The sequence below is a fragment of the Phyllostomus discolor genome, chromosome 5, assembly GCF_004126475.2.
Source record: "Phyllostomus discolor isolate MPI-MPIP mPhyDis1 chromosome 5, mPhyDis1.pri.v3, whole genome shotgun sequence".
Taxonomy (NCBI): Eukaryota; Metazoa; Chordata; class Mammalia; order Chiroptera; family Phyllostomidae; genus Phyllostomus; species Phyllostomus discolor.
Window position 1 is genome coordinate 72,359,435 of NC_040907.2, and position 12,298 is coordinate 72,371,732.

Here is a 12,298-nt window from a genome sequence, read left to right on the forward strand (position 1 = left end):
CTCTGCTCAGAGGCCTCCCCATAGTTTAGAGGACTTAGGGTGGGGTTCAGAATGTCTCTCTGCAAAGAAGGGGTTATTTAGCTATATGTCCAGCCCAGCCCTAATCCACACAGTTGTCAGAACTATGGCTTCCTGGTAGATCCACACATCCCAGAATCTAGCTGTGGTCTCAAAACATTGACCATCTAACCAGTATGCCAAGGTCACCCAGCTTTACCCCTGGGCAGAATCCAAAGGACTTTTTGCTACTAACCCATTGTGATCATTTTAGAAAATTGGGTCCTATGGTTAAAGAAAGTATCATTAAAATGACAAGGGAACTGACTATATGGGAGGACATATTTGCCAATAATACATTGGACAAGGGGTCTAATCTCCAAAATACACAAAGAACTCACACAGCTCAACATCAGAAAGACAAACAATCTAATTAAAAAATGGGCAAAGGATCTGAATATACACCTCTCCAAGGACATACAGAGAGCCCATAGACATATGAAAAGATGCTCAACATCACTAGCCATCAGAGGGATGCAAATTAAAAGCACGATGAGGCATTACCTCACACTGGTCAGAATGGCCATCACTAATAAATCAACAAAAAAGTGCTGGCAAGGATGTGGGGAAAAGGGAACCCTAGTGCACTGTTGAAGGGAATGCATTGGTGCCACTGTGGAAAACAGCATGGAATTTCCTCAAAAAACTAAAAATGGATCTGCCTTTTGACCCAGTGACTCCACTCTGGGATTATACCCTAAGAACCCTGAAACACCAATTCAAAAGAACCTATGCACCCCCATGTTCATAGTAGCACAATTTACAAAAGCCAAGTCCTGGAAACAGCCTAAGTGCCCATCAGTAAATGAGTGGATTAAAACACTGTGGTACATTTACACAATGCAATACTACACAGCAGAAAGAAAGAAGGAACTCCTATCCTTTGAGTCAGAATGGGTGGAACTGGAGAATATTATGCTAAGTGAAATAAGCCAGTTAGTGAAAGAAAAATACTACATGATCTCACATAAGAGGAATCTAATGAACAAAAATAAACTAACGAACAAAACATAACCAGAAGCATGGAAACATGGAACAGACTGACAACGGCCAGAGGGAAGGAGGGAGGAGGATGATGGTGGAAAGAAGGAGAAGGGACTAGTCAAAGAACGTGTATGAATGACCCATGGACATGGACAACAGTGTGAGGATAGACTGTGGGAGTGGGAGGTGTGCTGGGTGGAGGAGTGCAAAGAAGGAATAATTGGGACAACTGTAATAGAATAACAATAATTTTTTAAAATAGGAAAATTGGGTGCTATAGATAGCAGCAATTAGTTTCTTGTTTAGCATGAGAAATAAAAGGCAGATAGATGCCCTGGCAGCTCTGGAACCAACTAAATTTGCATTGTGAGAACTACTTAGACCTTAGATCTTTTCCCTATGAGAAGCAGGTGGTAGTTCTTTCTCGACTCCGCTGCACAGAGAGCTGTGGACAGGGAGATTCCGGAATATAAGGAAAACCACACCCTACAGGGCCCAGAAGCTCTTTAGCCTGGTGAGAATGTGGAAATAACCTATTTGAAAACGATTAGAGAAAAGACAGTGGTGTTTGGGAATCATGAACTAAGAGGTCTCTCAGGCAATCGCAAGTCCAATTTCTGGAGGTGTCTCCTGGCCAGAGGGCCCGACTCTGGACTGGCTCATTTCTGCACCCCTTCCTGTGAGCAGTGGTAGAGCATGATAAAGACACTTGGGGAGCTGCCCCAGTTGAAGTTCTTTTGGCAAGAAACAAAAACCTTTAAGTCATGGAAACATCGTTCTGGACAGGACAGTTAGGGAGGCAAGCTCCCTTCCTTCTGAATCTTGTCAAACGCTAGGAATACAAAATGGAGTGAAATGGGCTTGGCTGTCTCCCCTTGTGGACACACAAAGGGACCCGAGTTGAACTGGTTTTCATTTACTTCCCAGGGCATACTAATCAAGCAGGTTTCGTGAGTAGGAGCTGTCAGGTCACTCCCACTTTTACCTGGTGCCCTTAAACCTTACTGCACCCCTTTGAGCCTAAAGGCAAAGTAGAACCCTTCAAAGGGCGGACCAGTCCTCTTGGATGGCTACAGACCCCTCGGAGGAATCATAGCATGTGCCAGGGCTGAGCCCAAGGTCCCTCACCACAGCCATCTTCAGGTCGGCCGTCATCCGGTCCTGCCAGGCGAAGCAGAGGATGTGAGGCAGGTAGAGGGTGAAGTAGATGACCCCACTACAAGCTGCGGCCAGGCTGGCCCTGGAGAAGAAGGTGCTGAGCAGGAAGCACTGCATGATCGTCGCCGTGGAGAAAGCCGACAGGAACAGGAAGAGGATGAATGGATCGCTGTAATGTAGGATCCTTCCATGCTGAAACCAGAGACCTCCTGAGTCAGTAATTTCCCCCACATCCAGGGGCACTGTCCCTGTCAAGGGTGGTCTCGGTGCAGTGAATCCGGGCCCTTCAGAATCTCTCTGCACCAGGGGGCTCTCTCCTACCAGCCTATTGCTAGTACCTAAATTTCCACATTTAAGACTCAATTTTATGGAGTCCTGGCTGGTATAGCTCAGTGGATTGAGCACAGGCTGTGAACCAAAGGGTTGCTGGTATGATTTCCAGTCTAGGTCACATCCCTGGGTTGTGGGCCGGGTCCCCGGTAGGGGGCAAGTGAGAAGCAACCACACATTGATGTTTCTCTCCCTCTTTCTCCTTCCCTTCCCATCTCTCTGAAAGTAAATAAATAAAATCTTTTAAAAAAGACTCAGTGTATTGAGTTCCTTAAATTCTATGAATGCCATTTCCTTAGAAGGGTAACACATTGTTATTATCAACTAATCACTGTGTGTTAATTAAGCAAATCCTCAGTGGGATGTGAACAGGAAGAAAATCAGCATAGGGTTCCTGGAGCATCAGTAGCTCTGGGATACACTGAACAGAAGAGACAGATAGAATTAACCAAGAAACTCATTTTATAGCATATAAAGGCAGCAATGTGATCATGCTAAAATTTAAAAATTAAGAAAAGGGAGATAGGAGACCACCTGACAAGCTTTTAAATTTTGCCTGGGGCCTGGCCTGCTGACTACATAATATGTACTTGTATTCTGAGATTTGCCACTCACATAGGTGAAAATATCAGTAATTAATCCATAGCACTTGGAAGTAGATTGATACCCCATCCATAATATAATACAAATACACTTCATAGGACTTATGAGTGATACTCAGTATCTTTTACATTAACTAGTGATTCAATCACTTTGTTTTTATAGAAAACAGGTCCAAACTACCTATTTTAAATAAATGAGCTGCTGACAAACTACCCCAGAATAAATTGAAACGTTCAAATTGATTAGGCCTTCTTGGTTCTCCTGTGCTGTGGCATCCTATGAGGATTTTTATCCTTTGTACATTAACCCCAAATATATATAGGTCACCCTGTTCTTGAGAACATAAAGATACAAAGAAGGCCCATCTCTTGACTTGGTTCTGATGAGCTGGCAGTGGTGCCCTGCAGCACTGGGTTCCTCCCAGGGGAAAGGAGGGACCAATCAGCCAATCAGCAAGATCTGTAATGAACACTTGAGAGTTCAGCAGAACAAACGTGCTATTTATCTGCTGTTGCTACCATTTCTCCTCTACTCATGCTCTCATGCCGGCTGGGCTTTGATAGACCAGATTTTAAAAAATAGAATAAAATGAATGGCAAAAAGAGGAGGAAGAGAGCCATGCTTGACTATAATCTAACCTTGAGGAAATCTAATAAAAGTGAAGATTAGGACTCAGAGCTCCTGATTTTGTGTCAGAGAGGACCCCACATCATGCTGGAAAGCTCACTCCTTTTCCTTAATTTTCCTGATCATGCACAGTGCAATAAAAGCAAGTCCACCACTCAGCCTGTGGCTTTTGACTGGAAGAATTTTAAGGCAGTTGTTGCTGTCCTCAGAGGGATGAAATCCATTTCTTAGCTCAAAGCAAAGTCCTACCAACTTCTAGGGCCATAGAATTTCTCACTGATTTAAGGTAGAGATGAAATTCACTTGGCTGAGCCAACAGTTTCATTGGCCTTGCTTCTTTTAAGGACCACTTTTCTTTTTTGTTCTCAATAGCTTGAATAACAAGGGAAGCCTCCCATTGTACCAGCTTCCAGCTTCTTTCCTGCATAGCTGAGTTGGGAAGGAAGAACAAGGAAAAGATGGGAGCATAATTAAAAGGAAAATCCTATTCTGGTGTGGAAAGCTCTGTTTCCGTCATTGCTGGAACAATATTCTGGTTCTCACAAGGTGAAACCTTTTTGTACAAGAAACTTTAGGTGAACATTTTCTACCTCACATCATAAACACTTTGAAGTCCCTGTGCTCATTCTTAGGAAGGCAGATCTCAATGTCAAGTACCAGCAACAAGTCTATAGCCATTGCATGATGTCATATAGTTTATGCATTTTGTGTAAATCAGATGTTGTGCATTTCGAATCCTTTAGTTCTGAGGACACAGATGTCTTGCTGGTGGGGAAAGGAGCCAACTGAAGGATGAGAAGGAACAAAGGAACCCAGAGAGACAAACAAGGTGCTTGGCTTCTCCCTCATCTCTGTGGAGCTCTGGGATCCTTTGCATCTTTAAAGCCACATCTGGGTTGGGTATTGAGCAGAATGACTTCTACATCAAGCTATGGCTAGTGTGGCTCAGTGGATTGAGTGCTGGCCTGTGAATCAAAGCATTGCTGGTTCGATTCCCAGTCAGGGCACATGCTTGGGTTGTAGGCTGGGTCCCAGTTGATATGCAAGAGGCAACCACATGTTGCTGTTTTTCTCCCTCTCTTTCTCCTTTCCTTCCCCTCTGTCTAAAATTAAATAAATAAAATCTTAAAAAAGAAAGAATGACCTCTACATCAGCACTGGTTTTGATAGCTCTCTAGCACAGGGTTTGGCTAAGGCCACAGCTCACTGGATCTCAGTGCAACACTGAAATCAAAACCCCTCAGACCTAGTACATTTTACTGCAAAGAGAAGGGGCAGGGTTTAGTTTAAATGGGTATGTGCTGGTTGGACAGGATATCTAATTGAACATTTCCGAGTCAGATGGTTACCAGGTATGGTGCAGCATGGATGGCACCACCCAACCAGAGTCTGTGGGTCAGCACACACATTGCCTGGTACAAAGGGTCACTGAATACGATGATGGTAAAGAGGCAGAACAAGCTTGATGACACTATATCAGGAGTTTGCAAAGCCTGAGGTCTGAAACCTATATCAAATCTCATCAAATAAATATCAAAAACTACCTAAATTTATGTCCTTACCATTTAACAAGTAGAAAGAAATCATATACTCTGGAGGAACTAAAAATGAAGGATAGCCGTATGAAACAATACAAAATAATTGTGAAATAATAAATTAGTGTTTTATTTCCAAGTCTAGCTTGTGAGGGAGCTGCAAGTTTGCAGAGGATGGACCTCTGCGTGCTGTCTGGGGCTATAAAAACTCCTATCACTGAGAAAGGATAGACTCCAAATTCCATCCTTTGAAACAGGTCTTGAAGACTCTGTAGGCAGCATGGGTGGTGAGACCATGAAGATAATTAACAGTCCAGGTTTCTTCACCGAATACACTGGAAAGGCTCTCCACATTCCCACTCCAGCTGGTAGCTAGGACAGGAATCCCAATAAAAGCACTCCTTGTATTTATTTCTTCTGTGTTTTGAAAGAGAGAACATTTTGCATGTAGAATCACCCTGTGCTTCACCCTGCGAGCAGCAGGTTCTCCAGACAGTCCATGAAAAGGTGCTAGTAATATATGTAGACTGTGGCTCCCCGGGCAGGAAGTGGGAGCAGGGAAGATGCTATGATACAGTGGCTTCTTTGGGGAGACTTGACTGAAATGGCTGGGCAGTTACATGTCATGCTATCCTTGGTAGTCAGATGGCTAATCTAGACACAAGTTCATTAACAGGAGGAAAGGTAGGAGGAACAAACTATTCAAGATTTTCTGGGCCTTCTCCATCTGGCTTACCGTGATGAATATTGTCAGGAGGAAGATGCTCATTGACATGATGGAGAAGCTGTCCAGGAACCAGGTACACCAGATCACTGTGTTGGAGACACCCTGATTTTTCAAGGTTTCCTTCAGTCTCAACTCCTTCTCCAAGACGATGCTCTTTACAGTCATGGAAACAGAATAGACCCAGGCCAGAACCATGAAGATAGGGAAACAGCGGTTCAGGATGATCATGAAACTGAAATGGGAGGGGAGAAGCAGAATAGTAGAATTCCCTGTACCTGGTAGAGGTGGAGTAAATGTTTGTTGAATGAATGTGTTGAGAACAAGGCCCTGGTGAAGGGAAGGGTGGGAAAGTCTCCACTGGGCATCCAATGGGCTTGAATCTTTTAATACACTGCACTTTTCCTGAAGGTTTACTTTTTCTTTAGAGCAAGATGGTAGCTTTTTGGTTAGCCCAGATGAATGCTCTGTAAGTAAAATGGTAAATAAACTTGCACTGTGTGTGTCACACAGTGTGTACCTACTTGGAAGATCTCGCAGGAAAGGACAACAAACTAGATGATGTGGCATGTGACCAGAGTAGATAGATATGTGTCGACTGGCACTGAAGCCCAAGGACATAGACCACAAAGAAGGAGAACTGGTGGTGATGAGATCCATACTTAGGCTCCCCAAGGGGGGCGGCACTATCTACCCTGGAGGATCAAACCCCAGTTATGTAGGAAGAGCACAAAATAACTAGGCAGTGCGCACTTTCAGAAGGCCATTCATTAATAAATCAATCAGTGACCTCATAGCCACTGACTCCACCAGCCATGAACCTGTGGAATAAATTTATGGATACCCATTCCAGCAAGCAGGGTAGATTTGATCATCTAGAATTACTTTATTGTGAACTTCACACACACTTTTTATGTGCTTGATATGCTAGTAAATCCCTTGAAATTATCTATTGAAAATTGCTGGGTGTCACAGGAAGGGCCCAATTACAGCATGGGAGGGCTTCACTCAAGATGGCCCTAGGGCGAGAATGATTAACTCATAAAGCTTGCACTTCTAGGACCTGCCAACAGAGGGCTCTCACACACTGAATGCCCAGAGTCCTTATTATCTCCTCACTCTACCCCCTTCCCTGCCAGACACTGCCATTCTGATCCTAAAAGTGGAACTGTACTTTTGCCCCTGGCTCCACTTTCCATCTCTGACTATTGTCCAAACCCAAGCTGACTACAGAACGGCCACTGTTATCTCTTTAGTCTTCTTTAGAGCCAAGGAAGAAGAATGGATTGGACTGGGATGTTGAAAGAGGGTTCCCTGTGCCCATACTGGCTTTATTTTACTGCCTTGCCAGCTGGCAATTTAACTCTTCTTTTCTTCAGGCTATGCATGTCTCTCTCCTCCCTGAACCCCGCGGACACGCTTGCATACTATGGTGACCTTCCCAGTTTTTTCTAGGAGTTGAATCCCTAAGCCAGTTGTAGGTCTCTGCCTCTGTCCTGAGAGTATTTCTGCCCCCATTCACCAAGGGAAAGGAGCCCTCCCAGCTCTCTGTCTCTCTGGCCCTCTCTTTACCATCCCCCAAGTGCACGGTCAGAAAACACTAGGCCATTTGCTTAACTTTTACTGGCCAACAAATGTACACGGCTGGGGATGGGGGTGGGCAGGCAGGGAGGACCTGAGCTCATCCAACACATTCTTCTACCTTTCATTGAGCATACATCATGGGAATGCTAATTAGAGAAAGAGCCGCATTATTCTGAGGCTCCTAGGAACCAGACCTGCTTGCAATGCAGAGTCCTCATTCGTTGATTTGGCAGTCATTGGGCAAACACTCTGACCAGAACCCTTCTACATACCAAACATACTATGTAGTGGAAATTTTAAATGCCTTTCTCCCCTCCCTCAACCTCACTTCTCTTGATTTAATTTTTACCTTCCCTTTTCCACCCACAACACCTGCTCCTTTCTCCCTGCCACTTCACTTGCCCATCTGGCCCTGCCTGGAGCCTGGGGAGGCAAACTCCCAGTCAGAGCTCTATTCTTTCCGAGCTGGTCCCAGTCCCCGGGGTTTCTCTCCAAAGAGACTGAAGCCTGGGGAGCACTCCACCCCACCTAACAACCCGATTAGCTTGTCCAGGAGTGGGACTGGGAGGCTCCTACTCACGAGTCATCCACGAAGCATGGGTAAGGCATCTGCTGCAGGTAGATTCCAACTGGAACCTCAGCCTGGGCCTGACTCCTCGTGATGCCCTGTTCAATCATGTCCTGCAGGTAGGCAAACCCTCCCCAGATGTATCGGAAATCTTCCACAGGATCGGCTCGGGGGCCGGAATCCCAGTACCTAAGGAAAAACCGGAGGCACGGAGGGATGAAGGATGGGAGTGGGAACGGGCAGCTCCTGCACACTTCACAAGTGCAAGGTGACTCAGAACTCTCTCCTGGACTATTTCCCCTAATCTTTCCCAAGTCATCCAATTCTATTTTCTGGTTCATAATTTAGATCTCAGTTATGACTATTAGCCACAATGTGACTTGGGAATGCTTTCAATCAAGGACTCTACTTTGAGTTTTTCGAAATTTCTTATTTTCTCTCATTTAACTTCACTGATTTGGAGACTGTGTCCAGTCTCAATTTCTTACTCTGTGCCAAATGTAGTTTCTCAGTGACTTTGAAGAAACCCCATTTGTAGGATTTTTATATGAAGATAATTCAGTTCCTAGAGGTTTTTCTCTCAAAGTTGCACAAAGGCCAGCCAAGGAGAAGCGCCAAGTTAGGGGTATGAAGACAAGGTAGCTGAACTCTCCCGGTCCCACCAACTGGTTAGTTTAGTTCTTTGATACCAAAGTGTTTCTCTGTCTTTCCAAGTGACTCCTGCCCCTCTCCTAGCCTCATACATCCCTTGGGATGCCCAGGACTTTCTGAGATTGTCTGAAACATCACCTGTCTTTGATCTTATTGGTTTTCTCCACCACATCTATGTCCATCCGGATCTTGTACTTCACATGAGGTGGTGGGGAGCTGGTCCAGGGATACATGTCCGGGAACACCACACCAGCCCAGAACCTGTTTTCCTCCAGCAGAGACAGGGCTCGTTTTGTGAGCTGATTTTCATCATCGTAGCTTTCAAACTTGTCCAGGATTAAGCACTACAGATAATCACAAAGGTTGAGAGAGTTGGAGGAACACCAACTGCACAGACTCAGTTGAAATAAAGGACAGAGAGGATAAGGGCTGGTGCCCCCAGGGGGTGGGTCAAATGCAAGGGGACCTGTAAACTTACTGTTTGCTTAACTCTGGAGTCTGGTGTCAATTTTTCAATGTGTCTAGATTTAGGGGTGGAAGAGGGCTAGGAAATGCTGACTTGCTTTAAATCCTGCAGATTTAGTGAGGTCTGTACTCTCCACTGTCCAAGGCTGTCCAAATATGCAAGCTGTCAAAATGACAACAATACTCACAGCTCTCACTCCCCAGCATGGGGAGTCAAGGGAGTGGGGTCACACTGAATACAGGCTGCTTTGAAGATCAGAAAGCCTGCCGATAAAAGAGTTTTAAAGACAGAAACAGTGAACCTTCCTGCCTCTCTGCAAACACGCAAGGATGGCCAGCTGAGGAAAAGGAGGAAGAAAAAAAAAATAACAGAGGGCCAAAATGAGTTTGTCAGAGAATCATTTCCAATCACCACTTCATGACAGGTAATGCTGGTAATGGAGGAATTTCCTAACATATCTTTTTTTTCTCCCTGGAACAGAAAAAAATCATTACTCCCAAAAGAGCAAAACTAAGAATTTCTTTTAATTTGAATATTAGGGGTCATTCATAAATTTGTTAAAGTACTTATTTGGATCTGTTTTTCCCTTAACCCCTTGTTCCTAGAATGCACTTGGGTTATTGTGTTGATGTTTCTTTCTTATAGTGTAACTCAGAAGAGGTCAGATGGCCTTGTCTTGATCCATGTGTTCGCCGAATACTTACTGAGAGCCTGCAGTGTGCCAGAGCCTGCTTGGCTCCAGGGATACAAGAAGGAAAGATAAAATCTCTTCCTGAAGGAAACCCAAGCCCTAATAAGGGAGAGGGTTGGAGTAAACTAACAATTGTAATGCAGAATGATCAGGTTCTGATGAAAGCAAGCCCAGGGGAGTCTGGGAGCCCAGCAGAGGGAGGTAGCTAAGCCTCCCTGGAGAGCTCTGGGAGGGCTGCCTGGAGAAAGAGACTCCTGGGTATGAAGAAGATGAGCAGGAACTGGCCTGCAGGAGGAATGCAGGGACAGGCAACATGCCCAGCACAGGAACCACACAGGAGGTGTCCGGAGATCCACAGGAATAGAGCAGTGGCTCCCATCCATGGCTGAGCCTTAGAGCCACTGACGAGGTTTAAAAAGATACTCACATTCAGGCCCCACTCTAAACAAAGAAACCAGGTTCTCAAGAGGAAGACCTGGGCATCAGCATTTTGTCAAACACTCTCCAGTCATTCCAGTGTGTGTGGAATTATGTAGGCAAAGAGAGATAGACGTATGGTGAAAGAGGAGCACTAAGGAGGTGGGTGGGAACCAGATCGGTTGCTCAGCTAGCTCTATAGTGGGACCAACATATAGAGGGGTTTCCTGGGGCATGAGGTTCTCTAAGCTAAAACCAGGAATGTTCCAGACAAACCTTAAAAGCCCCAAGGAGCCACTGCAGGGCTTTAAGCAGGAACAAGACATATGGGATCAGATCCTGTTTCCAAAAGATCACTGGTAGGGAAAGGAGGAAGCAGGAAGAGTGGTTAGGAGGCTGTTGACGTAAGGCAGGCTTAAGGAACAAATTGATTCTCACAGAGCCTGAATTATCTGGAATCCTCATTTTACTAAGAGAAACTGAACACAGGAGACTTGCCAGAGGTCAGACAGCTAGAACACGGCATGCCCTGGATTCCCTCCCCCTCTCTGACCCCAGGACTAGACTTCTTCCCCCACATCAGGAGCCACAGGTATTACTGGGTCCACAAACCCTCCACATGCTCGTGACCAGCTGGGAAAGCAGGAGAGCAGTTATCATTTATCCTCACTTTGCAGCCCAGGAAACTTAGGCTCAAAGAGGCTGAGTAACTTCTCCAAAGCAGTAGAGTAGGAATCAAATTCCAATTCAGTGGTTTCCACAACAACTACCAGGAAAAATGAAGAAGTGAGACTAGTGGACTGATCCTAAGGACCCAACCAGAGACCCAAACTCCTGCCGCACTGGTAAGAAGCAGGCAAACCAAACTCATTGACCAAAAACTCCTCACCACTGAATCCCACCCAGGGCATCAGAGGGTGAACCAGAACTCTTCACTGAGGAGCTGGATTTGAACAACAAGGTGCAGCCAATCAATGCTCCTTGGGCCTTCTGAACTGAATGTCCCACCCCAGATTCCACATCCTGGGACCAGGTCCCCTGTCATGTTCCCAGTCTTCTAGATAAAAAGAAAACAAAGGATGCTATTAGTTTTCCGGCTGAGACAGGAAAGAGAAGTACAGGTACATGAGAAAATTGAGAGGTCTAAGGCTTAAGGGACACCACAATAAGAAAATAGTTTTTATAAAATGAAATAGAATTGGTGTTTCTCTAAGAAATACCAGTAAGTGTACGTAGGCACACATCATAGAGTTAAAGGAAATGGACATTTTTCTTTAGCAAGCTATTCTTTGTAAACAAGCATTGCTCAGCTTAGCATTGCCCAGTCCTTAAGTGAGATGAAGGACTTAAGGACCTCATGACATAGAAGGTCCTCAGTAAATGTTCACTTTTTCTAGGTAGAAATAATGTGGGGCTTGCTACTTGATGGTTTTTGTGGGATGAGGGGAGATCTGATATGTAGATTGGCATCGCAGCCCAAGGCCAAGCTCCCTCAGTAACAGAGAGTTGGCAGTCTGCTGCTTGGGTGAGGAGCCATAGAAGTGTATGACTGTCAGAGTGTATTTTAAAAAATAAATTTAAGTTTCTTTTAGGGAGGCCTTGACATTCTACAAAGATGAATAATAAAATAATCTCATTTTAAAAATCAGTTTGGCAAGTTTAGGACTGCATACATAAAATTTTAGAATAGAAATTAGAATGAATCTGCAAAAAATTTCTAAAATGAAAACAAAATTATTTTGGGAAATGGACTTTTTCTTTGTAGTTTCTTTTAGCTGTGGCGCACACATACCACATGATGTTCTACTAATTTACTCACAGCCTCCCAGGATATTTGAACAGAAGGAGTTGTAGAAATCTTGTGGTCTCATGTCCTTGATGTACCTGTGAGGGAGCTGGCATT

At 44.7% G+C, this 12,298-nt stretch overlaps 1 protein-coding gene across 5 annotated transcripts in view; it reads right to left on the reverse strand.

The window, feature by feature from the left end:
* The window catches only part of ABCA4 (ATP binding cassette subfamily A member 4), a 128,697-nt gene that overhangs the window by 61,754 nt on the left and 54,645 nt on the right, over positions 1-12,298 (reverse strand). For all 5 annotated transcript variants that reach the window (XM_036026444.1, XM_036026443.1, XM_028511498.2 and 2 more), the window contains exons 12-15: positions 8,960-9,165; positions 8,183-8,359; positions 6,031-6,253; positions 2,170-2,391 (exon numbers count right to left, since the gene is read on the reverse strand). In XM_036026444.1, coding sequence (XP_035882337.1) covers positions 2,170-2,391; positions 6,031-6,253; positions 8,183-8,359; positions 8,960-9,165 — 828 coding nt within the window. The remainder of the gene's footprint in view (positions 1-2,169; positions 2,392-6,030; positions 6,254-8,182; positions 8,360-8,959; positions 9,166-12,298) is intronic.